The following is a 27,943-nucleotide window of genomic DNA, read 5'->3' on the forward strand; positions in this document are numbered from 1 at the left end:
GGCTTTTGGTAACTGTAGGGTATACTTGGGTGAACCTCTCTGTATCAGTATCTTGCTTCTCTAACTTTGCCATTCCTGCCTGCTTCAGTGAGATGAAAAGCGTCCACTAATTCAGTGGTTCTCAAAGTGTGCGCCCTAGAAGATTTACAGGTGCGCCCTATGATTTTCCAAAGAAATATGTGCCTGTTGGTGACCAAAAAACCAACAGGGTTTTGGAGTTTAGATTTTGAGAGGACAGAGGTGTGGGGAATTGGCTGTAAACTGACAGTCTGCCCAACCCCCCACCTCACTTGCCTGATTAGGTTGCAAAAGGCTATTAAGCTGTGGTGCTGGAATGTTCCTGGGAAAGACTGGAGGCAAGTTTCTTCTATCCTTTGTTTGGTATAAAGTTAAGATAATATGTATGGTGGGGGTTTTCTGCACTCAACACAATTAAGAGTAAAAAGAGAGGAATTCTTCAATGTATTAAGGAGGAAATGAGAGTTTGCCTCTCAAATATATGCCCAAACATTGAAGAAATTGCTAGGACACATCAGGCTCATGTTTCTCATAAACACAAGAATGAAAAAACTTAATACATTCATGTCAGGACCTGCCATATTTACTAAATCTTACAAAGAATGTATCTATCTATATAAAAAGATAATTTTTTGTCATTTTTTAAAATTTTTTAACTCCTCTTTTTTATGAATTCTAAAAAGCATAACTCAAAAAATGTAACATAAAAATGTTTTTTAATGTCAGAATAAATTTAATTTTGTCATATTTATTTCATTTAATTACCATAAAAGCACATGTTGGGCAGATAAAATATATTATGCGCACTTTGTTAAAGATGGCGCTGCCCACGTGAGGCCGTCACCCAGGTGATATTAATGTGTGTTGAGAATCCTTGTAGCCTGGGGCTTGGTTTTGGGATTAAGCCTTTCCCACCTTTTTTGATGTGGGGTGGTACAATCCAATCATGCCTCAGAGAAGTGACTTTGTATTAGAGACTTCCCTATTTTGTATATTGGATTAAAGGTTTTGAATCTACACTATAAAATAGGGGCAGATGGGAGCTTGCTCTTGGTTCCTGGGATGATTAGCATTAGAGGAGACAGCAGAGAGCAGAGAGCAGAGAAAGGCCACATGGAAGAGGCCAGGAGAAGCAGCCAAGATGGCGGAGTGCTGAGTGAGAAGCCAGTTTGTGCAGAGTTTGTGCAGGGAGAAGGAAGGAGATGGGGAACAGAGGTGAGTAAGTCTGGTGAGCTAGAAACCTTTGATTCTAGGAAACTCGGATAAGTCAGTAGCTTTGTGAGCACTGAATGTGAGTGGGTTTTGGAGCCCAGTGTGTGTTTTTACTTGCCCGCCAGGTGCAAGCTAGGATTAAAGATGACAGCCCATCAGTTCTTGGCTCCGTTGTTTCTTTACCGACTGTCCGAATCCAATGCGAACCTGCATGGGCCAGGCGGCTGTGATGGTGGCCCTGGCCTTGGCCACTGGCTTTACAGCACACATGGACTTTATATTATTTTCTTTAATATTTGACGTACTTATTATAACATATTTCTCAGAAATTTGTATGTATTGTGCCTACAATTATTTGTAGGATTTTAAATGCGCCCCAACTTGAAAAAGTTTGAGAACCACTACACTAATTCTTTTGTAGAAAACTTTTTTGGTTCTAGAGTTTCTAGGTCCCTGTTTTCTTTCCTAAATGCTACCATCTGCTGCTCTAGTTCCATAAGGTCTTCATTGGTTAGTTCTTTGCCACTATGATATGATATCATTTTCACTGATGTCCAACTGCAGTTGATTACCAATAGTCCTTATGGCGCTCCATTCATAAGTATGAGTTGTACGTAAGTTGATGATTTTAATTCTGGGACTAACTGTATTAACTTGGCTGGATAGAGAAACCAGGAGAAAGACTCTGTTCTGGGACACTTGGCTTCCCATCCTTTTTCTCGAAGGAGTGCACCTTTACACAGGAGTGCAGTATGTAGCCTGGTGAGTCTCACCTGCAGAGTAATTTGGACAGGGATGTATTTGTTTGCTAGGGTGGCTGTTTCAAATTTCCACAAACTGTCCCACTGTTCTGGAGGCCAGAAGTCCGAGATCCAGGAGTCGACAAGGTTAGTTTCTGCACGGGAGAATCTGTTCCACACCTCTCTCCCCGGCTTCTGCTGAGTGACTAGCAATCTTGACTTGTAGAAGCAGAACCTTGACAGCCTTCGACTTCACAGATGTGTTCTTGTATGCTTCCAAACTTCCCCTTTGTGTAAGGACACCAGTCATATTGGATTAGGGCCCACCAAAATGACTTCGTGTTAACTAATTTCATCTACAAGGACCCTATTTCCAAATAAGGTCACATTCTGAAGTCCTGGAGGTTATGACTCCAACGTGGCTTTTCTTGGGAGACACCATTCAATTCATAACAGATGGATAGTGAGCAGTTGTGTTTGCAGGCACACTTTCCAAAAGGAGGCCCTTTTCATTTGTATCCAGAGGTAATCTGTTGACATGACTCCTAAATCTCTGAGGAAGATACATTTGAAGAAGCGTGAAAATAGGATGAGGACAAGACCTGCTGAGAAGGTTGTCAAAGGCATGTGCCCCAGGCATGGGACTGGAGCCCACAGCAGGGACTCCTCTGCAGCTGTGCCCTCCTGGGCCTGGGCCATAAGAGCTGAGGGCTGACGGTGGTGCTGGGCATGAGCCCCGTGCCAGGTGCTGCGGGTCCCTAGTAGACCTCTCCTCTCCAGGAGATCGCCTCTGTGAGCCCGGCTGCTGCAGAAGGGGCCAGAGGAAAACACGGTTCTCGCTCACATTGCAAACTTCCTTTTTGGTGCTCTCTGTTGTGGGTGCACATTACAACACTGCCACCTCTTTTGTGTGGCACAGTCTAACCTCTCCCCCACCCCACCCCCCAACTCCCACCATAGCCTCCTGCTTTACTTCCTTCCGAAGGTCATCACTGTACTGAGCATCATGATGTTTCTACTGGTTTCTACTGGTGGGGGGGGGGGGGCACCTTTAACTTGCTTCTATATCTTAATTACTTTTTCATTCAATCAGGCTCAATCAACTCAGTTTTAACACTTTTACCAACAGCCCGTAATGAAGGCAGCTGCCAGTAATTACATAAAACAATAAATTTACTATGTATTATAGACTTGTAAACCTGAAGCCTATATAGTTTTATTAACTAATGTCACCTCAATAAATTTAATTTAAAAAGGAAACAAATAAATGCCTTAAAAACAAACCAAAAACTAATGACTTTATTGGAGATCTACTTTTGGTCCCAGGTGACATTCCCGATTTAGTGATTGTCAGCAGAATTTACCCGGATTTGGACTCATCAGAGCAGGAGTTTGGCAGTCATGAGGACAGAGAACCCTCTCCCCATACAGCTCCGTAGCTGGCCCAACTGCCCGTGACCCTCTGCTCACCTCACTCTCCCCTGCAGGCTCCCCTCACTCCCCCTCTGGGCCTCCTCATCCTATCCACATCTGTGGCTTCCACTGTCATTTACCTGTCAATGACCCCAGGCCTCTATGTATCTCCTCCCCATCACCTATCCCCTATATGGAGGAATCCAGTGGGAGGGCCATAGGCATTTCAAAGGCTCTGTGCCTGGAACAGACCTGATCTCTTCCTCCTCAGACCTGTTCCTCTTTCCTGCTTATCTCTGTGGGTGGCGCCATCATTCTCCAGGTTGCATACCTGGAAACCTGGGTGTCTGTCTCAACTCCTCCCTCCTGTTTATTGCCTAGTGCAGTCGCCTCTTCCCAGTCCATCTACCTTCTAGACATGACTAGAGGGTGCCCTCTCCTCTCTAGGCCCATTGCTGACTCAGGGCACTCACAGTAACCTCTTATCTGGATGCCCTGCCTCCAGGCAGAACATCCATCTTTCCCCCTGACTCAGATGTGGTCCTCATAAAGGTCTATCTGGTCATGCCCACACCCTCCTGCCGAGAGCCCTGCGGCGGCTCCCTGCCCCTGTCAGGAGGAAGCACAACCTCCCCAGTGAAGATTCAAGGACTTCAAAGGCCTGGTTCAACTTCTTGTTCTAGTAGCATCTTCACACATCCAGGGCTGCCCCTGTTCTCTCTGCCTGTAACACTGTCCCCCACCCAGCCCTCATCTCCCTGGCTAACTCCTACTTGACCTTCAAAATTCAACTCAAAAGTCACCTCCTGGGGAGTCTTCCCTGATCCTCCAAGTGGGAGGTAGCTGATGCCCTTACATGCTCCTTGAGCACATGTACTGAACTCTGTCAAAGGACTCAACACAATATATGGCCATGATCGATTTTTTTCTTTTCTCAGTCAAATCAGGTTCTAAGTCTTAGCGATCAGGACCGTGTCCTGGGCATTGTGGGATCCCCAGCACTGAGAGCACTATCTGGCATGTTATAAACGGGTGGCTTTGGATGGGCAAGTAATCAGAATCTATGGCATAGAACCAGCACTTGGCTCTGAGTGAGGTGAGAAGAGGTGTCCACATGCGTACTAACTTAGTCAGTGAGGTGGCGCCATGTGGTGTACTAGTGTGGGCTTTGAGATCAGCCAGACTTGGATCCAAATCTCGGTTTTACTATTCATCAGCTGTGTGACCCTGGGCAACTGTCTTAACTCTCCTGAATTTTAGTTGCTTAATGCGTAAAATGAGAAGAAATGGGTAGATGGGAAGGGATGGGGGTTGAGGTATATGTTAATGATGCTCCTGCAGCCTTCAGTAAAATCCTGCGCTGATTATGCTCCAGAATTTTTGAGGAAACAAAACCAAACCCGCCCCTCTCCCCCACAGAAGCCCAGAACTTCATTATTTTGGGATGCACTAAATCAGGGATCTCCAAACTTTTTACACAGGGGGCCAGTTCACTGTCCCTCAGACCGTTGGAGGGCTGGACTATAGAAAAAACTATGAACAAATCCCTATGCACACTGCACATATCTTATTTTAAAGTAAAAAAACAAAATGGTCACAAATACAATATTTAAAATAAAGAACAAGTAAATTTAAATCAACAAACTGACCAGTATTTTAATGGGAACTATGGGCCTGCTTTTGGCTAATGAGATGGTCAATGTCCGGTTCCATATTTGTCACTGTTAGCCGTAACAAAGAGGTGCCCCTTCCGGAAGTGAGGCGGGGGGGGGGGGGCAGATAAATGGCCTCAGGGCCGCATGCGGCCCGTGGGCCTGTAGTTTGGGGACCCTTGCTAAATCATGCTGAGCCATGCCTGGTCCCTGTGTTCTAGAAGAATTCAATTCACCCTCAAGGTAATCAGTTATGTGATGAAGAAGCATTCAATATTTTGTGATGATTTAAAAGCCAATCTCAATTTTGTCCCACACTGATGGACAAATGCTTGGTGCTTTATGAGCCAAATAATGGCACAATTAGCCTATTTATAATTCAACAGGGAAAAGGCCAACAAATTATACAGTTCAGCAGACCTGGTACATTCAATACAGTTTAAACTTGCATAAAAATTATCTTCTAAAACAACATGGGGATAATACTTCTTCCATGAGTTGCGAGGAGAGTTGAAAGAGAAATGTTCAAAGCAAGCACACAGAGGACATTGGTGGTGAGACGCCTAGGTCTCCAGTGTTGGGGACGTTGCAGGAACAAGAGGTGGCTTATATCTGCAGCAGGAAATAAGGCAAAATGAGCTCCTTTTCAGAACTCCTATCATAATGGAGTGCTTGCACAAATGTGTCCTGCATGTGCACTCTCCTGGTCCATTTGGTGAGTAGGGACCCTCGTCCACAAAAGCACTCATATAATCATGGCTCCGTAGTGCTGGAACAGAACTGAGACCTACTGGACCCTCTCACGTCACATGGAGAGAGGAACTGAGACCCCAAGAGAAAAGATGGCCCAAAGCCGTGCAACTCACCACTGTTTGGGACCTCGCCGTGCCCTGACTGCCCATCGGTGGTCCTCCCGTCCTCAGCCCCCCTCTCCTTGTCCGTGTCCCCTCCCTGTGCTGTGAGGCCAGCTTCTCTCCCAGTCAGGATCTGGCCTAAGGAGAGGAGGCGTATAGCTCATGGCTCAGTCCTGGAAGCTCACCTCCAAAGCCTGGAGGGTGCAGTTGGGGAGGCCATGTCTGCAAAGGCTTCTGGGAGGAACTTTCATGGTCCTTCAAGAGAAAAATGCCTCACAGCCATGGACTGAGTTTTTCTAAAAGTGAAGTCATGGTAGAAAGAAAATTGGAAGTGAAAAGATCGAAGGTCTGAGAGCAAACCACCCCCAGGCTTGGACAACCAGGCCCGGAGGCACGCAGGAACATGTCTGTCCTTGGGCAGTAGCTGGCTATTACTGTTTCAGTAATAAGGTCATTGTTTCTATAATCGACACTGTGCAGCCTGTAAGAATCCTAAAGATTTTAGTTATCCAGGGTCCTGTCTCTCACAATCCACTCACCCCACCCCTCAGATGAAGAGTGTGCTGGCCCATGGACGTGGGGTGGTCCCTGTCATCTTCCTGCAGTGCCAGGAGAGAAGGGCACCCTGACCTGGCGACAGGCAGGACGGCAGAGAGAGGGCAGGGCTGAGCGGGATGCAGGACCTTCTCTTACTGCTTCTGGTCTCTGGACGTCCCTCAGAACTACTCAGGAGACTTCACTGAATCACAGAAGCCTGGCCCCTCACCAGACACCCTGATTTAGGAGGTCCAAGGTTTTGCCCTTGCATTTTTTTAAAAAGAGAGAGAGAGAGAGAGAGAGACAGGAAAAGAGATGAGAAACATCAACTCATAGTCGCAGCACTGTAGTTGTTTATTGATTGTTTTCTCATACATGCTTTGACCAGGGAGCTCCAGCCGAGCCAGTGACCCCTTGTTCAAGCCAGCGACCATGGGGTCATGCCTAGGACCCCATCCTCAAGTTGGAGACTCCACTTAATCTGGTGATTCCGTGCCCAAGCTGAAGACCTTGGGGTTTTGAACTTGGCCCATGGACGTGGGACCCTCCATGTCCCAGGGACCCTCCATGTCCCAGGTCAATGCTCTATCCACTGTGCTACCACCTGGTCAGGTTGGCATTTTGTTTTTTAAAAAAACAAACCCAGAGGACATGTGATGAACACCCAAGAACTGTAGTGTAGTATTGAGATCAGACACAAGGTGTTACAAAATAACTTCCTGCTAATCATAGTTTAGCTGCCAACATTTGTAACTCTTTTATCTTATTGAATATATAAGTTAGAGAAGATTTAAGGCCAGTCTACACCTTGTATTCTCAGAGGAAAAGCCAGTGTGGTGGCTCTTCCAGGAAGCACACACGGCTGCCGCCCTACTAGCTGCAGCGCCTGCTCTGAGCAGCTGTCATTGATGCTGTGGGATGGTTTAAAACTGGTCAAGGGCTTTGCGGGCCTCCCCCAAGCTGAGGGCTATGCTCAGATCTGGGACTTCAATAAAAGTGTGTCTCCAAAGCAGATGTCCACGTGGTTTGTCACCAGAGAAAAGCTGCAGTCACCACTGCTCCAGAGCAGCTATTTTTGACTAATCTGCCCTGAAATCACCTGCGGGCTGTGGGAAAGAACAGGTGCTGATTCAGCAGGTCTGGGTGTCCCCGAAAGTCTGTATTTCTAACTCCCAGGGGACGGCATTGCCACTGTCCAAGGACCACAGTCAAGTGCCTGCACCTGTTATGAACAACACTGTTTTCTGGCCATGAATGGGTTGAGGAACTTGCAAAGAGGTGGCTCCATAAGCAAGGTGACCAACCATCCCATTTTGCCTAGGACTGAGGGGTTTCCCAGGATGCGAAACTTTCAGTGCTAAAACCTAGGACAGTCCCAGGAAAACCAGCATGCTTGGTCACCCTCTCTGCAGCCTGTGTCTCAGTACAATTAGTTTAGGTTAAGTCTGGAAAGCCTGGAGGATGCTTACAAAGCAACAAACAGGATGTTAGACGTTGATTTCCGTGTAGAAAGAAGTTACAAATCACCAAAGGAAGGTAGATTCAACTCATGGTCACGGTGAACTGGAGTTGATCAGGAAAGGCTGAGCTCAAGTCACGGTGGGAGGGACAAGGGATGAGAAAATGATCTAAGGCCAAGATGAAGGAAGGGCTCCCATTCCTACACAAGCCGGCTTTGGTTGGCACTGAGTTTACATGATGCCATGTCATTTTGGTTGTCAGAAGCTACAAGACCATTGAAAATCATGTTCAAGTGTGAGCTGGGGTATGTATATTAAATGCTTATATCTATTTCTCTTTTTTTCCCCATTTAAAAATCATTTTTATTTTTCAATCACAACTGACACACAATATTATATTAGTTTCAGGTGTACACCCCAGTGATTAGATATTATATAACTAAGTGACCCTGATCAATCTTGCACCCATCTGACACCATACATAGTTATTACAATATTATTGACTATTTCCCTATGCTGTACTTTACATCCCATGACTGTTCTGTAACAACCAATTGGTACTTCTTTTTTTGTGTGTGTGTTTTTCTGAAGCTGGAAACGGGGAGAGACAGTCAGACTCCCGCATGCGCCCGACCGGGATCCACCCGGCACGCCCACCAGGGGGCTATACTCTGCCCACCAGGGGGCGATGCTCTGCCCCTCCAGGGCGTCACTCTGTTGCAACCAGAGCCACTCTAGCGCCTGGGGCAGAGGCCAAGGAGCCATCCCCAGCGCCCGGGCCATCTTTGCTCCAATGGAGCCTCGCTGCAGGAGGGGAAGAGAGAGACAGAGAGGAAGGAGAGGGGGAGGGGTGGAGAAGCAGATGGGCGCTTCTCCTGTGTGCCCTGGCTGGGAATCGAACCTGGGACTTCCGCACGCCAGGCCGACGCTCTACCACTGAGCCAACCGGCCAGGGCCCAATTGGTACTTCTTAATCCCTTCACCTTTTTGCCCATTCCCCCAACCCTCTGGCAATGTCAACATGTTCTATCTATGAGTCTCTCTGTTTTGCTTGTTCATTATGGTTTTCTTAGATTCAACTGTTAATAGATATGTATTTATTGCCATTTTATTGTTCACATTTTCTATCTTTTTCCCTTCCTTCTTAAAGAAGACCCTTTAAGAGATATATCTTCGTATATCTATATACAATGAACACAAAAAACAAGCACAAAATGGGAAATGCAAGTAAAAAAAGTCTACAACCACTGTATAAAACGCACCTAGCTTTTAGACCCCAAATTTTTTAAAAAAAGGTGCATCTTCTACATGGGGAAATGTGGTAGGTTTTCAGTTTCTTGCTTTCTCTTCTCCTTTTGGCATTCCTCATGATGTGAATGTTTATACACTTGGAGTTGTCCCAGAGGCCTCTTCCATTCTCTTCATTTTTAAAAAAATTCTGTTTTCTTTCTTGCTGTTCTAATTGTCTATTGCAGGGGTCCTCAAATTTTTTACACAGGGGGCCAGTTCACTGTCCTTCAGACCATTGGAGGGCCGGACTATAAAAAAGAACTATGAACACATCTTTATGCACACTGCACATACTTTATTTTAAAGTAAAAAAACAAAACAGGAACAAATACAATATTTAAAATAAAGAACAAGTAAATTTAAACCAACAAACTGGCCAGTATTTCAATGGGAACTATGCTCCTCTCACTGACCACCAATGAAAGAGGTGCTCCTTCCGGAAGTGCGGCAGGGCCGGATAAATGGTCTCAGGGGGCCGCATGCGGCCCGCGGGCCGTAGTTTGGGGACCCCTGGTCTATTGTTTGCTTCCTTATATTACAAATCACTGATTTGATTCTCAGCTTTATTCACTCTACTGTTCATTTCCGGTAAATTATTCATTTCCGTTAGCGTATCCATTTCTGACTGGTTCTTTTTTTTTATACCGTTGAGGTTCTCACTAGTTCATTGAGCAGCCTTATCACCAGTGATTTGAACTCTTCATCTAGTAGATTGCTTGTCCCTATTTTGTTTAGTTCTTTTCTGGAGTTCTGTTCTGTTACTTAATTTGGGATATGTTTCTTTGCTTCTCATTTTGGCAACCTCCTTGTGTTTGTTTCTGTGTATTAGTTAGAGCTGCGACATCTCCCAGGCTTGGTAGAGTGGCCTAATATAGTAGGTGTTCTGTAGGGTCCCGGGGCACAGCCTCCCTGATCATCCAAGCTGGGTACTCCAGGTGCACCCTGCCATGTGGACTGTGTACACCCTTCTCTTGTAGTTGAGCCCTGATTGCTGTTGGCACATCAATTGGAGGGGGAGGGATTTACCCCCAGGCTGATCCGCTGTGAGGGCTGGCTGCAACCCCTGACCACCAACCCCTGATCGCCGTGGAGGAGCAGTTGTGCACGGCTCCGCCCTACAGAGCAGGACTCACTTCAGTGGAGCTCTGGTGCCCACTGAGTCTGCCGCTTAGTGTGTCACCTGTGGAGGTGGCTGGGTGATGTTCTTCGACGTGGGCTGAAGCTGTCCATCAGGTGTGCTGGCTCTGGGGCCTGCTGGGAAGTGCAGAGCAAGGCCAGCCACCACCTGTGTTCTGCCTGGGGCCATCCAGCATGAGCTGCAAAGCCGTCTGCAGATGGCTGCTACTGCTGCTGGGCTTGGAGGGCCCCAGGAGAGGCCAAACTGCGAACCAAGGCCAGCTGCTGCTAGTGTCAGGCCTGGGGCCACTTAGTGAGAGGCACCGGGCACACTGAGGCCAGATGCTGCTTGTTTGAGAGATGTTAGGAAAGTCTGAAGCAAGAGCCAAGGCAGACTGCTTGTATTGAAAAGCCACTGGAAACAGCTCGAGTGGGCCTGAGAGCTGGGTGGGGTGGTGGCTCAGGGGAGTCACCAGGGCGAGGCAAACAGTGTGAGCCAGGTTGATGGAGTCTCAGCTATGGCTCTGTGGGGACAGGGCTCGTCAAAGGAAGATGGCCTCCACCAGCACTTCTGCCTGGGAGAAAGCTGCCCCTCCAGCTCTCCTCCTCCTGAAGCCGGATAATTCAGTTCCTCTTTGTGTGTCTTGGTGCCTTTCAAGCTGCTGCCCCAGCGCAGAAGCTCAAGAGGGAGTGAGTCTGAGTAAGTCTGTGCGTGGGCCCTTTAAGAGGAACTGCCTGGGACTCCAGCAGCCTGTCTCCCTCAACCACAATACCTGCTGTTTTTTGTTTGTTTGTTTTTATATTTTTCTGAAGTGAGAAGTGGGGAGGTAGAGAGACACCTGCATGCACCCTACTGGGATCCACCGGGCATGCCCACTAGGGGGCGATGCTCTGCCCATCTGGGGCGTTGCTCTGTTGCAACCAGAGCCATTATAGAGCCTGAGGCAGAGGCCATGGAGCCATCCTCAGCGTCCGGGCCAACCTTGCTCCAATGGAGCCTCGGCTGCAGGAGGGGAAGAGAGAGACAGAGAGGAAGGAGAGGGGGAGGGGTGGAGAAGCAGATGGGCGGTTCTCCTATGTGCCCTGACCAGGAATCAAACCCAGGACTTCCACACACTGGGCTGACGCTCTACCACTGAACCAACCAGCCAGGGCCCTGCTGGATTTTACAGCCAGAAGTTGTGGGGGCTTCTCTTCCTGGCACTGGAAACCTGGGCTCTGGGTTCTGGTGTAGGGCTGGGATCCCTTGCTCCTCAGGCGGGGCATCCGCAGCCAAGATATCCCTCCCGCTTTTTATCCACCCCACATCAGTGTGGAACCAGCCTGTTCAGCATCTCCACACCTACAAATCTCAGTGAGATTTCTTTATGCCCTGTTTTAGGACTTCCATTCAACCAGATTTCAGGGAGTTCTTATATCTAATTTTAATAGGCCACTTTCTTCTCCTCATATCTGTGGCATTTGACCCGGCCCCACACATAAGTAGCATTGGCCTTCCTGCCCAGGTGGCTTTTAGACAATGTCAGATAGTATAGTGGTCTGATGGCTTCGCCTGGGTCTGCAGTTGGGTCTGCATTTGGTCCTGTCTCTACTCTGCCATGTGCCCTGTGATTTGGGTAAAAAGGGGTCAGCATCTATCTGTCCCTGCTTTTCTTCTTCCCCTCACAGGGATGACTGAGGCAGGAGGGCCCTGAAAGCCTCCCGGAGATCCCGGACCTTGCCCATATTTAGCAGTCTGGGAAAACCTTGGGCTGTGTCAGGAAGGCTCGTCACTACAAAGACTGCACAGAGAATCTGTGGGAACGCAGCCATGCTCTGGTCTACGGGCTCGATTCCTAGAACTCAGAGTATGTGGGTTTGGAATGCAGTAGCTTCTGGGCTGGAATACAGAGAGACTTCTTAACTCTAAACTATATTAAAATAAGTGCGGTTTTTATATGATTCCATACATAGGTGGGACATAAAAATGAGACTCAGGGACATGGACAAGAGTGTGGTGGTTACGGGATGGAGGGTGGGAGAGGGAGGGGGTGGGGAGAGGGGAGGGACACAAAGAAAACCAGATAGAAGGTGACAGAAGACTATATGACTTTGGGTGATAGGTATGCAACACAATCAAATGTCAAAATAACTTGGAGATGTTTTCTCTGAACCTATGTACCCTGATTGATTAATGTCACCCCATTAAAATTAATTTTAAAAAGTAAGTGCAGTTTTATTCCTTTAGCAGTAGTTAGGAGTTGGAGGGCAAGGTCAGCTCTGGCACAATCTAGTGGTCTGACCTTGGCAAATCACTTAACCTTTGAAGCCTTGGTTTCCTCATGTGTAATACAGATACAATAATAGTTCTTGTCTTCAAAGCTGCGATGTCTTGATGTCTCTGTTGCATAAGGTCAATGCCCCAGAAGAATAGCTACATTAGCATCCCTGTGTTACTGTCACAGTTTCATAGACTACAGGAGAAGATGGCTGGCAGGACCCCTCCCTACTGTGCCTCCTTTAAGGAAACTGCTCATTAGCACATTGTTAGTAAGTATAAGCTCCAGGATGCTGCCAGACCACTAGAAAAAGATGTGTCAGAAGCCCACATTTGTTGGAAGGGAACAAAATTCTTAGTTCACAAATCTTAGAGAACAGGCTAACTCTTTTTCAAAAGTTAACTGTCTTATTTTTGAAGAGTTTTTGATGCATAGAAAAGTTGTGACGCTGACACAAGCATCCCCATAGAGCCTATACCCAGTTTTCCCAAGTGCTAACAACTTAAGTCCATGTGGAACACCAGTCACAAGGAATGAATCGGTATTATTATTACATTATTAACTAAAGCTGATACTTGACTCCAGTTTCCTTGGTGTTTTACCCGGCGTTCTTTTTCTGTTCGAGAATGGATGTCACAAGACACTTGTTGTCATTGTCATGGCCCCTTGGGGTCCTCCAGACTGGCAGTTTTTTAGACATGCCTTGTCTTTGGTGCTCTTGACTATTTTGAGTACTTGACCATTTTGAGTACTGCAGACCCTCTTCTTACAGATGAGGAAACACAAGCCTAGGAGACTGCGGGGCAGCTGAGGGAATTACGGAACCCACTTCTCCACAGTCTCCTTGCTCTGGTGACATGCACAGCAAAACCACCCTTTTCTGTTAGCTCGAAGGTGAAATTCTGCTTGGCAGTGGCCCGGGTTCTGCATTAATGTGTGACATTAACCTGGGTCTTGCCTGATGCCCTGGGTTCCTCAGGCCTCTAGGCACCCTCATATGCCACCCTGCCTATTGCTCCTGTCAGCCCCCAGTCCAGACCAGGGCCCTGCCTGGTACACTGCCAGGCTGCTCACATCAGGGCTGCTGGGGACTGGGGCACAGGAAGGTAACAGCAGAACGGGCAGTTGCCTTTAGCCTGGGTCCCTGGTGAGAGGGCACTGCTGAGCAGTCCCATTTTGCCCCAGCCTTGTGTGCCCAGGTGGGCCCATCTCGTCTCTACAGGGAGTTCTGTGCCAGTTCTCCGCTGGGGCAGCTTGCTATGGTGCAGCTGTTCACCCTTGCCCAGTTTCCTTTTTCCTGCAGGGAAGCAGTGGCTTTTCCTTTTGTAAAAATGACTCCTGTCTTCACCTGTGCCTCTTCTCCATACACAACACGCACGTGCACACACGCCTACCCACACTAGACAGCTACCATTGTGATGGGCGTATCCACTGAACCAGGCTTATGACCCCTGACTCCTCCTCCCTGCAGGCCCCAGTTCTCACCTGAGTCCTTGAAGGAGTTACGCGGTTTCTGGGTGGTATGGGGAGGCCTGGGGGGCTTTCTCAGGGATCAGTGAACCAGGCTTTCAAGAACCTATAGGGTGCGTACATTTCTACTTAATCTTTGATGATCTGAGATCTTGGGCTTAACCATTCTGAGCCTCAGTTGTCTTTCCTGGAAAATGGGAATAAATCAATGCTACAATTATGTGGTGAAGATTGAAGGAGAAGAATGAGTAGCGTGAAGCCGGGCATAGCTGGGTGGCTTCTACCATGCCCAGCTCTGTGGGCCACGTCAGTCTGCCAGGTGTGACTGTGGTCTTAGCTCGCTGGTACTCCAGGACAGCCCCGCACTGCTGCCCAGGGCAGAGGGCAGTGTGAGGGCGGCCTCATGATAACGCATCAGCCTGACACAAGCCTGAGGATGTACGTGTGTGAGTGTCACCATGACCTCCTCAAATTAGGTCTTCTCTCTGTGCATCACAAAATTGATCCAGAAAAAAAAAAATAGGACAAAGAATAGCTTTCTATTTGAACGATGTTTTAAGAGCACTCCGAAAGACTGGTGTTTAAAATAATGAGTAGCAAATGTTTTATAAATGTTGATTGTTTTGTGTCAAAAATAGAGACAGTCCCTGACTTAAAATGGTAAGTCGACTTACGATTTTTCAACTTTACAATGGTGTGAAAACGATATGCATAGTAAATGACACAAGATAGTCAACATTTTATTATGCAGCTAGATAATTTTGCCCAACTATAGGCTTATGTGAGTGTTCTGAGCACGTTTAAGGTAGGCTAGCCTAAGTTATGATGTTCGGTCGGTTAGGCGTATTAAATGCATTTTGACTTAGGATATTTTTAACTTATGATGGCTTTATTGGGACATTAGCCCATTGCAAGTCATGGAGCATCTGTAATCAGATTCCTCAAATTACTCTGTGCAGTGAATTCTGATTTTATGTGTTGGGTTCTCTAAAAGCAGGGATTTAATTAAGAACATTGTGCTTTGGGTTCCACTTATGTATTTGAGAGAAGATATATACATGCTGTCTCTCATAATAATGCAACAAATGAAGACTTTTGGAAGACTGTGCAGGAGTCTGAAGTCCATTAGAAGCCATGGGGCAGATCTCCCCATAGGAGTGACCATACATTTCCTGAAAAAAAAAAAAAAAAAAAAAAGACAGGAAGAGTGAGGTCTCTCACTACATCCCAGGTCTAAGTGAGGCCAGTTCTAGAACTTGAGGTCTGTGAGGATCGAGTTAGGTCTGAAGGCCCATGGACCAGGATCATGCCCCTCCTCTCCTCAGCTCCCACAGCTGCTTGTCTGCGCTGAAGAGGGAGAGAGACAGAGACAGAGACAGAGACAGAGGAGGTCAGCGCGCAGCACAAGAAGGGAGGTGGGCACTTGGGTGTCATCCACACCTGCTCATCAATAGGGAAGGGGATTTGAAACCACCTGAGAACAGCCATGCCTTGACCTGGCTCCCTTGCCTTGTCTTGAGAGCTATACCCTTGAATGCAGGTCTGAGAACCCATTGAGGACAGGATGCCACATGGGGGCAAGCAAAGCAGAAGCCAGGAGAAAAACCCAGGCAAGTGGGGAAGTGTGCCCTTGGAAATGCTGGCCAGGATGACCCAGTTGGAGGCTCTGGAAAGTGCCCCCAGAGAGCCTGAGCAGTCAGCAGAAAGCCTAGGTGTGTGTTTCCCTCCATGGTTCCCTCCATATTGAAAATCATAATAGCTATCATGTCTGGGGCATCTACAGCAGGTCAGACTACATGTATTTCGTTCAGCCCGCAGTGAAACCCTGTGAGGTAGGCAGTGTTCCCCCCACTTTGCAGGACAGGTGCCTGGGACTCGGGGGTAACTGCATGTGGTCTCGTCCAGCTTGTATGTGCAGGGCCAGGCGTCAGCCTCAGGTCAGGTGATTCAGGAGCAGGGGCTCAGAGCTCACTGTCCCCACATGGACTTGCCATGTCACACTGTTACAGCAGGCCGGTTGTCCAGGGTCCAGCAAGGGTGGTGAGGTCTGGTCAGCAAGCAGATGCCAGGCTTCATGGCACAACTGTTAAAACTGAACTTCAACTAGATATTGGGTTGTTGCTATTGATTTTTGACAATTCCCCTCCACCTTAAATGAAACTAGGGAAGCCACCCACACTAGCTGCCAAGACCCTGGATCCCATGGTCTCTTCCGCTCACCACCCTGAGTCCCTGAGTCAGCCACTTAACATCTATGCCTCTAGTTCCTCATTTGTAAATTCCCCATGGGTAGTAGTGGGATGGACTGAGATAATGCTTACCCAGCGTCTGGCCTGATCTCCGTGACCAGTCGCTGAGCTGAGACCCGGAGGGAGCGGGCTATGCTGTAAACTTTCCTTTCTGTCTCTGCCCTGGTGCGTCCTCCCTGTCACAGACAGCAGTCCTAAGGTTACTTTCCTGTCAGGCTTTGTCAAAGAGTTGGCACTAAAAAAAAACCCAAAAAGAGTGTGGCTCTTCCTTCTAGACTGAATCCAGACCCAATGGGATGCTGACCAGAAGTATCTGGGAGCTCAGGACACACCTTGACTGTGGACAGGCCGGTGGTGCTGGTGCCTCAGCCTTCACTTCTGTCCCCCGAAAGTCAAAGCGAAGTTCTGATGGCTTCTGAGTCCCCCACACTAAGCAAATGCAGGCCAACCAACCTCTCCCAAGGTCTCTGTGGGTTGCATTCAAGTGACCGGGGTCATGACCTTCATACTCCTATAAGATGACATGATTTGAGCATGTAAAGTGGAATCAACTGCAGGCTGGTGTCATGCGAGTGGTGACAATGAGGATAGGAAAGCCTCTGGGACAGGCCACCCATCATCCTGGGGCCAAGGACTAAGGTACAAGCAGGCAGAAAGGCAGAGCCTGCAGCTACCGTGGAAGGCTGCCTGAGACTGCGCGCGCGCGCACGCACTCTGTCTACCCTCCTCCCTCACCATCTGGTCCTGCTGCAAACCTCTGTGTGCTGGCTTCTGCCCCACTTGACTTGAAACTGCTGTCAGGCAGGTCACCTAGACTCTCCGAATGACCAAACCCAGTGTTCTCATTTCTGCCCTTACCTTCCTCGCTCTGTTGGCAACGTCTGGCACTGTGGGCCAGCGGCACCACCCAACCATCTCCTTTACAAGAATCTGGGTTATAGATGATTTCCACATTGCTGCTACCTTACTGGTTGCTTTCCTTGGTCTTGGCTGACTTTTCTTTCTCCTGCCCACCTCCCTTCTCACTCTGCCACTCTCAGGCATATTTATCCCCCTCCTGGCTCTCTGTCTCCAGCCCAGGCTGCTCTGTTGAGCCCAGGCTGCTCTGTTGAGACCTTGTTTCCAGCGGCTCACTGACTAGCTCCCCCACAGGCCCTTGGACTCAATGTTAGCTCAGTGCCCCGTCCCCAACCTGCTCCTCCTCCAGCAGCTCCTGCAGTGTGCTTCCCCTGCACAATGAGGATCGCGGCATCTCATCTAATCGACCTCCCGAAAAGTTCTGGGTTCCCTTCCTCTTCTTCATCCCCACAGCCATTCCCTTAGTTTAATTGGTACCATCTCCTCCTGCTACCATACCTCCCATACCCCTGGTTGGCAAATCGTGGCTCGTGAGCCACACGCGGCTCTTTGGCCCCTTGACTGTGGCTCTTCCACAAAATACCACGTGCAGGCGCTACCTCGATAAAGAATGTACCTACCTAATAGTTTAAGTTTAAAAAATTTGGCTCTCAAAAAAAATTTCAATCGTTGTACTGTTGATATTTGGCTCTGTTGACTAATGAGTTTGCCGACCACTGTCCCACACTATACTCCTGTCCCCATAGTCATTCTCACTAGAGTGATCTTTTTAGAGCACAGTCTGGAAATGTTTGTCTGCTCAAAGCTTCCACTGGCACTCCAACACCTTCAGAAAATTTCCTCAACTCTCACGTTGTCCTGCTCACCTGTCTAGCCACCTGTTTCACAAGGTAAAATGCATCACTTGGTCCCCCAACCAGGAGGCCCCGGAATGCCTCCATGCTTTTACCTACAGTCCTCTTGCTCTTGATTTCAAATCATCCTTTACATGCAGCTCAAGTGTCACCTCCCCTGGGAGCACCTGCCCCAACCTGCACTCCCTGCCACCAGCATCAGAGCCTGGCTCCTCCTCTGGGCTCTCTGGACATTCAGGCAAAGCCTTTTCGGTGCTGAGCACACTGCGTGGGGAGAGCTGCTTCCAGCTGTCTCACCTTTCCAGGTCCACCTCTGTGAGGCCAAAGCTTAATCTTTCCTCTTTCTATCTCCAGCACCTCTCACTGTCTGTCACTCAGTAAATGTTGCTGGTGAAAGTAAAAAATGGATACAAAGGACGATGAGAAAGCTACTGCAGACATAGCTACTTAATACAAACTGTCACCTGAGGTCAAACTAAGGATCAAACGGAGCAGTGTTCTGGCTCTGACAGCGGTTCCCGTGAATTTTCAGAAAGAACAGATAGAATTATAACGTGTAAAACTGGAAGTGTCCTTTATGGTCATCTATCTACTTTATCACTCTGATTTTATAGGGCCCGGAGAGGTTGATTGGTTTCTCTAGGTCACACAGCTCATCAAAACAGAGTTAAATGAACCTGGGTTCCCAGACCTCACACCCACTGCTCCTACAATTTCATTGTGTTGCCCCCAAAGGGAAAATTAGGACTGTTCTCTAAAAGTTCCTATAGTCCCTTGGAAACACATTATGGACTCAGCATCCACGATTCTTAATCAATTTATATTATCAATATTCTTAGAGATAACAAATATCCTGAATTTACAAATATCTTGAAAATCCATACAAAGTTTGTGAATGGCTCTCTTTGTTTGAAAGTTTATCCTTGCATTGAAGAGAAGTCAGCCTTCCCCTAACTTGTACCCTTAAGTGCAAGTTTGACATCCCCCCTCTTTAAAATGTGGTGGACCTGGCTAAGCAGCTCAGTGATTAGCATGCCATCCCAATACACAAGGTTGTGGGTTTAATCTGAAGTCAGGGCACGTATAAGAATTGACCAATAAATACATAAATAAGTAGAACAACAAATCGATGTTTCTCTCTCTCCTTTCTCTCTCTAAAATCAATAAGTAAATTTTAGAAATGAAAAAAGAAATGTGGTGAAGCCCAGAACTAAAACACTGAGTGATTTCACAGTTAAATTTCTTCTCATATGTTATTCCATTAGCCACCTGCCATTCAATCCAAAGCTGTCTCTTACTTCACAACCTGTCTTTCTGTTTATATCAAGCGATGTGTTGCTCTTAGGGCAAGTGTCCACAACACCTCATTCTTTCTTCTAGAATTTGGTTATTTATTGAGCACAAGCTATCTCATGCATCTTTCTTTAACATCTTTTAGCATCTGATTGATATAAACAAAGAATGTCCCCCATTTTTTCTTTTTTTGAACACTTTAAAGAATTTTCATAATCCCTGACTTCAAATGCTCCAAGATGCACAAAATGTCTTATCTGAGATTTGAAATGCTTGATATGAAAATCTCGAAGTTCCTGTAAGGACAGGTCTCTGCCAGTGTACCCACTCCTTGTTTATTATGAAGTTATTTACAGCCCTCTAGTGGGTCTTTAATGTAACATAAGAAGGGAAGTCGAGGGCAATGAGGTATGGCTTTGTTTGTTTATTCCTTCATTCACTTGTTTATTTATTTAATGGCCAAATGCTAATTGAGTGCCTACTATGTTCTGGGTATGCTATAGGTGCTGGAGATACTGCAGTGCACACACACACACAAACTACAACAGAAAACAGATGTATTAATTACTTAAGATGAAGAAGACAGTAGAACAAATTTGGGGCAAAGATCAGGAGTTTGATTTAGGATATGTTAAGTTGGAGATGCCCACTAATCTTTTATGGCTTCTTTGAAAAATGAGTTGGTGTCGCTGCTCACCTATAGAGCACTCGTGAGCAGAAAGCATAGACATCGTGAAAATAATCTGAGATGTCACTAAATTTAAATGAAAACTAACAACATAAGCACATTTAGCAAAACAATTGTGAAGACAGTGAATTAGACCCTGGGTATGGAGAAGTTCAAGCCTTCACCCTATCTTCCTGGAGCTGATCATCCCTTAGATCTCTTTACAGGAAAATGTCTCAGTTTCTGCCTCAGTTCCTTGTTCGTTTTCTTAACTTTCACCACACTGTGTAATGGTTGGACTTTCCTGTGATCTTGTGCACATCTCCCTCCTCCACCTCCAGGAATGCACGCACTGGGGAATCTTCAGCACCTGGCAGGGCCTCAATTTTTATGTATTGAAGGATGAGTTTTCAAATTAGTGGGTCAGATAAGTTAGATATACAGGAGAAGCTGGTAATATAGATTAGTATATGGCACATTCCAAATGAGTAAAAAAAGAGAGTTAATTACTCAGGAGATCAAGTGAATTGAAAGTAGGAAAACGTTTAGGGAAGAAACTGGGAGTGAGCTGAGTTTTAAAGAATGGATGGAATGTGAATAAAGGAGGGTGTAAGTGATGGGGAAAGGGTGTTTTCTGTAAAAGTATTTTTTGTTTTGTTTTATTTTCTTTTTAAGTGAAGGAGAGAGGGGGGATAGACAGGGACAGACAGGAAGGGAGAAAGATGAGAAGCATCAACTCATAGTTGCAGCGCCTTAGTTGTTCACTGATTGCTTTCTCATATGTGCCTTGACTGGGGGGCTCCAGCTGAGCCAGTGACCCCTTGCACAAGCCAGCTACCTTGGGCTTCAAGCCAGTGACCTTTGGGCTCAAGTCAGTGACCATGGGGTCATGTCAATGATCCCACGCTCAAGCCAGCAACCCCATGCTCAAGCTGATGAGCCCGTGCTCAAGCTGGTGAGCCTGCACTCAAGCTGAAGACCTCGGGATTTCGAACCTGGGTCTTCTGCATCCCAGTCTGATGCTCTACCTACTGTACTACCACCTAGTCAGGCCCTATGTCACTCTTTTCTTTATCATTGTCATTGTGGCCCCACTGTCTTATTTCTAATTAACACCCTACATATCAATGCCTGTCATGACACATGGGATATAGTAAGTGCTCAATAAACTTTTGTTCATTTTTATTTATTGATTTTATTTTTTAGAGAGAGAAGGGAGAGAGAGAGAAAGAGAAACATTGATTTGTTGTTTCACCCATTCATGCGTTCATTGGTTGATTTGTGTATGTGTTATGATGGGGGAATTAAGCCCTCAAACTTGGCATATTGGGACCATGCTCTAACTGAGCAACCCAGCCAGGATCATAAACATTTGTTAAATGAACATGTGATCCTAGGAGCCACTCTCCATACTCCTGGAGTGGCCCTTTCCCCATTATTTATTCTCTACCACAAGGCTGGGGACATTTAAAACATGAGTACTTGAGGCCATCCTCTTAAATCCTTGCATGATAAATAAACTGCTTTCTCGTATTTTCATTTATAAAAGGATTTATTATACATTCTTTTTTTTTTTTTTAACAGAGAGTCAGACAGGAACGGAGAGATGAGAAGCATCAATCATTAGTTTTTTGTTGCGCATTGCGACACCTAGTTGTTCATTGATTGCTTTCTCATATGTGCCTTGACCACGGGCCTTCAGCAGACGGAGTAACCCCTTGCTCGAGCCAGCGACCTTGGGTCCAAGCTGGTGAGCTTTTGCTCAACCAGATGAGCCCACACTCAAGCTGGCAAGCTCGGGGTCTCGAACCTGGGTCCTCGGCATCCCAGTCCGATGCTCTATCCACTGCACCACCGCCTGGTCAGGTGCACACATCCTTTATTATAGGACTTATGCTAGCTACTATGAGTTGAACTACTGTGAGACCTATGTAAACAAATAATGATAAATAACAAGGGTTGATTTATGTACAAAGCCATCTGTTAATAATGTAGATGAAGAAATGGATTGTTATAGTGTGCTAGCTAGCAGAGGCTTCCCAGAGTACAAGTTGGCAATGGATCCTGAAAGACAAGTGTGTCCTCTAGACAGACATGATACTGGTTTGGGGAGTGGATAAGGGAGTGGAATAACAAGTGCAGAGGTAGTGGTAGGGAGTGGGGCTGAGAAAGTGTGCCAGGTTTGGGGAATTGGGACAAAGAACAACAGCAGAAGAGTGGCCAGAGAGACAGTGTGGGTCTGGATTTGGGGCAGGCCAGCCAAAGAGCTCTGTGGATGTCAATTTTAAAGAGGTATTAAAATGAAAAATATAATGCCAATTAACACAGCCAATAGTAGCTCCTTATATAACTTTTAAAACCTAAATTGGTCCTATTCCCTTGAGGTAAGGTTGTGCCCTTGAATGTTATTTCAAAAATTCTCCTGGCTGGCAATTCCAATTATGTTATATTCAGTGCATGTAATAAACGTCTTATTTTTAACATAAAGAGGTTTGTAATTCTTATTAATATTAAATCGAGTTGCTTTCAATCCCATGTTGAACAGATATTTAAGGAAAATTGACCTATTTATGCATTTCCAGATTATTAGCCTTCTGGTAGTGCATTTCTCCATCCAGCCCTGGATGGAGGCCTCCAGGTTCTCTCTCCGGGGTAAAAATGTGACGATTCCTTCTGGCTGGGTGAGCTGAAACTGTTGGTTTCTGTATGTCCCCAGAAGAGGCTACTTTAAGTCGTTACTATGATTGTCTACTGTTTTTGCATTGATTCTTCTATCTCTGGCTGTTGGACCTAGAGCAAATAATGTAACTTTTCTGTGCTTCCACTTCTTCATTATACCAATTCCTGCTTTATAGGTTTGCATCGAGGAATAAACAAGACAATACATGTAAAGTGCCTGGCACAGTCCCGCATCATAGCACTCTCATGCATCCTTCAACCAGGGGTTGTACTCATCTCTGTACTCAGCTCTCAAGTCTTCCGCGTGATCCCAGCCAGGCTCAGGGTACAGGAACCTGAGAGAGGGGTCACAGTGCAAAGGTCAGAAAGCAGCTGGTTGAGGCAATGTGCAAATAAGGCTGAGGAAAAGTCTCTGGACTTCGGTTACCTTGGCGACTTCAGCCAGACCGTCAAGAGTTGCGCAGACCCACCTATTTTCACTATCAATCCCTCACCCTCCGTTTGATTTAGCTCCGCGTCTTTCTCCCTACTGGTGGAAAACAGACACCCACAGAGACGCCGATACAGGTTGCCTATGGATACGCCTTCCCAAGATGCCGAGGGAGTTGTGTTCCTATTAGCCAATCAGAGAGGCTAAGCTACCTCATCATGGGCCAATAGGCTGCCAGGCCAGAGCCCGCGACGGTTAAACTGGGCTGGAGACTGGGACTGCAGGCCTGTGGCTTGGAGGGGTCTCGGAGTCCAGTCGGTGGCTGCAGCCCCGCGGCTGTGGCGCGATCTGCAGAAGTCTGGCGGCGGGCCCTGCCATGCCGACCCGGGCGGAGGACTACGAGGTCCTGCACACCATTGGCACAGGCTCCTTCGGTCGCTGCCAGAAGATCCGGAGGAAGACTGACGGCAAGGTGAGCGCGGACCCCTTCCTTGTCCCCGCCCCTGCTAAGGTCTCACCAGCCGAGTGGCTGTACTGGGTTTCCCAAGGGATGGGAGTTTGTATGTATGTATGTATATGTGTATATATATACTGTTCACAAAATTTAGGGGATATTTTATTGTTTCATATTCATTTTGAAATATCCCTAATTTTTGTGCAGTAATATATAATATTTATGTATTTATATATACTATAGTTTATAGATATAAAGTATATTCACATATACAGATATATCACATATATATATAATATATATATATATAATATATATTTGCTTATATTTCCGTCTTTTTTGCTTTCTCTTCCATTTCCTTCCTGTTTTTCCTACTTTGACCTGCTATGGGCCTTCCGCTGTTGACAGGTGGCTGACTCCTGAGCTATTAGAGAAGAGCAGACTTCTGGGACAGGAGGAAGGGGCAGGGCTACAAGAGGAACCTGGAACTTTTATGTCTTGCAGTCAGAGCTCCTTTAAGATACCCTTTATTCAGAGTATTGGATTCGTATTTCTCATGTGTGGAGGTAGACTTTATTCAGAGAGAAACAGTGGGGAGGAAGCTGCCTAACAGCTGATGGAGGGATAAATACTCAAATCTTCTTTCTACCTGGGAAAGGCTTGGGTGGTGGGAATGGTCAGGGACTTGGGCTGCCTCTGCCCCACCTCTGGCCAAAGTAACTTTGCCAACCTCCCAGAGCAATGAGGGTAGGGAGTTGGGGGAGCCTGGTGTGTCTCATCTCCCTCTCTCCCGTTACTTTTTTTCTTCTTCTTAAGAATTAAAGAATGACTTTGGAAATAAACTCAGTGGTCCTTAAGTTTATTGAACTAAATTAGATGATCATGACTGTATGATCTATTTAGTAGAAAAGGAATTCTATAGTTAAAAAAAAATCGAAGCCCTCATTTTGTTTTTGAATGCAATGAGTTCATTCCTACCTTGGCAATCTTTATTTCAGATATTAGTTTGGAAAGAGCTTGACTATGGCTCCATGACAGAAGCTGAGAAACAAATGCTTGTTTCTGAAGTGAATTTGCTTCGTGAACTGAAACATCCAAACATTGTCCGTTACTATGATCGGATTATTGACCGAACCAACACAACACTATACATTGTAATGGAATATTGCGAAGGAGGGGACCTGGCTAGTGTAATTACAAAGGGAACCAAGGAAAGGTAAGTTAACCTTTTAAATGTAAGCTGAAAATGGATCTGGTTTATCTTTTGTGAAGCATCTTGTTTTAGGATCAGGGATGAAGTACTTTTTTGGTGGGTCCACAGAATTTTAGGAAATACCTTGTGAATCAACACCCATATTTTATATCAAAATAGGATATTTATTTCCCTAATGTACACTTTGAAAACTAGATAATTTATTATTTCATCTTTGTAATGGTTTTACTCAGAAGCTCTATGCTACCTAACTGTTTTGGTTTCAGACAATACTTAGATGAAGAGTTTGTTCTTCGAGTGATGACTCAGTTGACTCTGGCCCTAAAGGAATGTCACAGACGAAGTGATGGTGGTCATACTGTACTACATCGGGATCTGAAACCAGCCAATGTTTTCCTGGACGGCAATCACAACGTTAAGCTTGGAGACTTTGGGCTGGCTAGAATATTAAATCATGATACAAGTTTTGCAAAAACGTTTGTTGGCACACCTTATTACATGTCTCCTGTAAGTCTTTCAGAATTTAGATACTTTTTAAACCTCTTAAAAGTAAGCTTTCAAATGCAAGGACTGTGAGGTGTGGGGTTTTTTGTTTTTGTTTTTAGTTTTTTGTTTGTTTGTTTAGTAATGTCCAATAGCCAAGAATTACTAACACTTTAATTTTAAATTCATATTTTTTCCCTAATGAATCACCAGACCGTTAAACTCCTCGGTATCAGCAATTCAAATCAGCATTTATTGAATGACTGCCATGTGCTAAATTCTGAGATTAAAAAGGTGAAATAGAAATAGGTTTTGTTTCTGGCCTCAGAAGCTATGTTTCCCAAAGAGCTGCAGGTCCTGTATGCCAGCTTGTACCCATTTGGAGTGTTTGTTCAACATGCACAGTTCTGGGCCCCAAGTCGCAATGCAGTGAATTCAGCTCTCTGGACCGGTCCTTGCACTCAGTTTTCCTTCTGCTTTTCAATTTGGACCCTGCATTTTAACAGACTCTCTAGAGCTGATTCTTGTGCGTGGAGAGTCAGGGCTCAGGAGGCTCACTCACTTCAGATAATGTGTTTTTACAGCGTTAACTCTTCGTATTTGTTTTTTTTGCTATTATTGCCTTTTCCTACAAGGGAGCTGCAGAGCCTATCTACTAATCTGTTTCCTCTATTGCTGGATATTTTGTTTCCAAAATTTCCCACCATTCTGAAAGAACATATAAAGTCTTCTCTCTTCCTTTTTGGTTTTTTCCTTGGCAGATAGCTCTTAACATGAAATTGCTGAGTCAAAGGGTATGAACTGTGTATGGCTCTCTAGATATTGCCTGATGGCTTTTGAAGAGCTTGGATCAGTAAGTGATAGCACCAGTAGGCTGTACTGTAGATGAATTCTGAGCAGGTAAAGGTGGAGAGGGATTAATTTGTATTTTTCTGAAGCTGGAAATGGGGAGAGACAGTCAGACAGACTCCTGCATGCGCTGGACCGGGATCCACCCGGCACGCCCACCAGGGGGCGACGCTCTGCCCACCAGGGGGTGATGCTCTGCCCCTCCGGGGCGTAGCTCTGTTGCGACCAGAGCCACTCTAGCGCCTGGGGCAGAGGCCAAGGAGCCATCCCTAGCGCCCAGGCCATCTTTGCTCCAATGGAGCCTCGCTGCGGGAGGGGAAGAGAGAGACAGAGAGGAAGGAGAGGGGGAGGGGTGGAGAAGCAGATGGGCGCTTCTCCTGTGTGCCCTGGCCGGGAATCGAACCCGGGACTTCTGCATGCCAGGCCGACACTCTACCACTGAGCCAACCGGCCAGGGCCGAGGGATTAATTTTTTTAGTTCACAAACATCTCCAAGCTTTTCTAACTCATTTTTAGTTATGTTGACCAATCTGACTAGACCAGGGGTAGTCAACCTTTTTATACCTAGCTGCCCACTTTTGTATCTCTGTTAGTAGTAAAATTTTCTAACCATCCACAGGTTCCACAGTAATGGTGATTTATAAAGTAGGGAAGTAACTTTACTTTATAAAATTTATAAAGCAGAGTTACAGCAAGTTAAAGCATATAATAATAATTACTTACCAAGTACTTTATGTCGGATTTTCGCTAAGTTTGGCAGAATAAATCTTTATAAAACAACTTACTATAGTTAAATCTATCTTTTTATTTATACTTTGGTTGCTCCGCTACAGCCCAACATGAAAGCTGGAACGCCCACTAGTGGGCGGTAGGGACCAGGTTGACTACCACTGGTCTAGACTGTAAAACCTTGTATTAATGATTTTGTTTTTCACTAAGATTAGACACGGCCAGAACAGTGTCATTTTCTCATTGGATCAGATTCCCAATAGAAAGCCTTTAACATAAAGGTAAATTATCCAAAAGTGGTTCTTGGAAAATTTGAAACCTGCATAACTCCATTGTTCCTTTTCCCTCCTGCCCTTGAATCAGATCTGTTCAGCCTTCCCTACGGCATTGCCAGGGCGTGGTATCACACTCAGCCGTTGGACTTTATTTTTTTAATTTTTTATTGAATTTATTGGGGTACAGGTTTCAGGTGTGCAACTCAATAAAACATCCTCTGCACACTGCATTGGGTGCCCATTGCCCCAGGCTAAGTCTCTTCACCCCCATTTTCCCCGCCTTTGCCCACCTCCACTGACCCCCACCCCCTTTCCCTCTGGCTATCACCACGCTGTTGTCTGTGTGTTGTGTTATACATATATACATATACACACACACACACACACACACACACACACACACACACACACACACACATATACACACACACACACACTTTTTCCTTAATCCCTTCACCTTCTGTTATCCAGTCTCCCAACCCCACTCTGCCCCTCCAACAGCTGTCAGTCTGTTCCATGTATCCATGTCTCTGTTTCTATTTTGTTCATCAATTTAGTTTGTTCATTAGATTCCAAGATCATATGGTGTTTGTCTTTCTCTTACTGGCTTATGTTGCTTAGCATAATACCGTATTTTTCGCTCCATAAGACGCACCTGACCATAAGACACAACTAGGGTTTTAAGGAGGAAAATAAGAAAAAAATATTCTGAACCAAATAGTGTGTTAAAATATTTAATAAAATACCATATTTTTCGCCCCATAAGATGCACGGGCATTTTCCTCTCCACTTTTGGAGGGAAAAAAGTGCGTCTTATGGAGCAAAAAATACGGTAATCTCCATCACCTGATGGACTTTATTTTTAAAATTTTTTATAGAGACAGAGAGTC

At 46.0% G+C, this 27,943-nt stretch overlaps 1 protein-coding gene across 2 annotated transcripts in view; it reads left to right on the forward strand.

Annotated features, from left to right (window-relative positions):
• The window catches only part of NEK2 (NIMA related kinase 2), a 57,727-nt gene that overhangs the window by 21,212 nt on the left and 8,572 nt on the right, over positions 1 to 27,943 (forward strand). Inside the window, exons 1-4 of one of the 2 annotated variants that reach the window (XM_066361803.1) lie at positions 10,972 to 10,992; positions 22,797 to 23,522; positions 24,503 to 24,720; positions 24,984 to 25,224. In XM_066361803.1, the coding sequence (XP_066217900.1) occupies positions 23,427 to 23,522; positions 24,503 to 24,720; positions 24,984 to 25,224 (555 nt within the window). In that variant the 5' untranslated portion in view covers positions 10,972 to 10,992; positions 22,797 to 23,426. Of the gene's footprint in view, positions 1 to 10,971; positions 10,993 to 22,796; positions 23,523 to 24,502; positions 24,721 to 24,983; positions 25,225 to 27,943 lie in introns of those variants that run through there. The other variant, XM_066361802.1, reaches the window with a different exon arrangement.

The sequence above is a fragment of the Saccopteryx leptura genome, chromosome 2 (genome assembly GCF_036850995.1).
Source record: "Saccopteryx leptura isolate mSacLep1 chromosome 2, mSacLep1_pri_phased_curated, whole genome shotgun sequence".
In the NCBI taxonomy this organism is placed as follows: domain Eukaryota; kingdom Metazoa; phylum Chordata; class Mammalia; order Chiroptera; family Emballonuridae; genus Saccopteryx; species Saccopteryx leptura.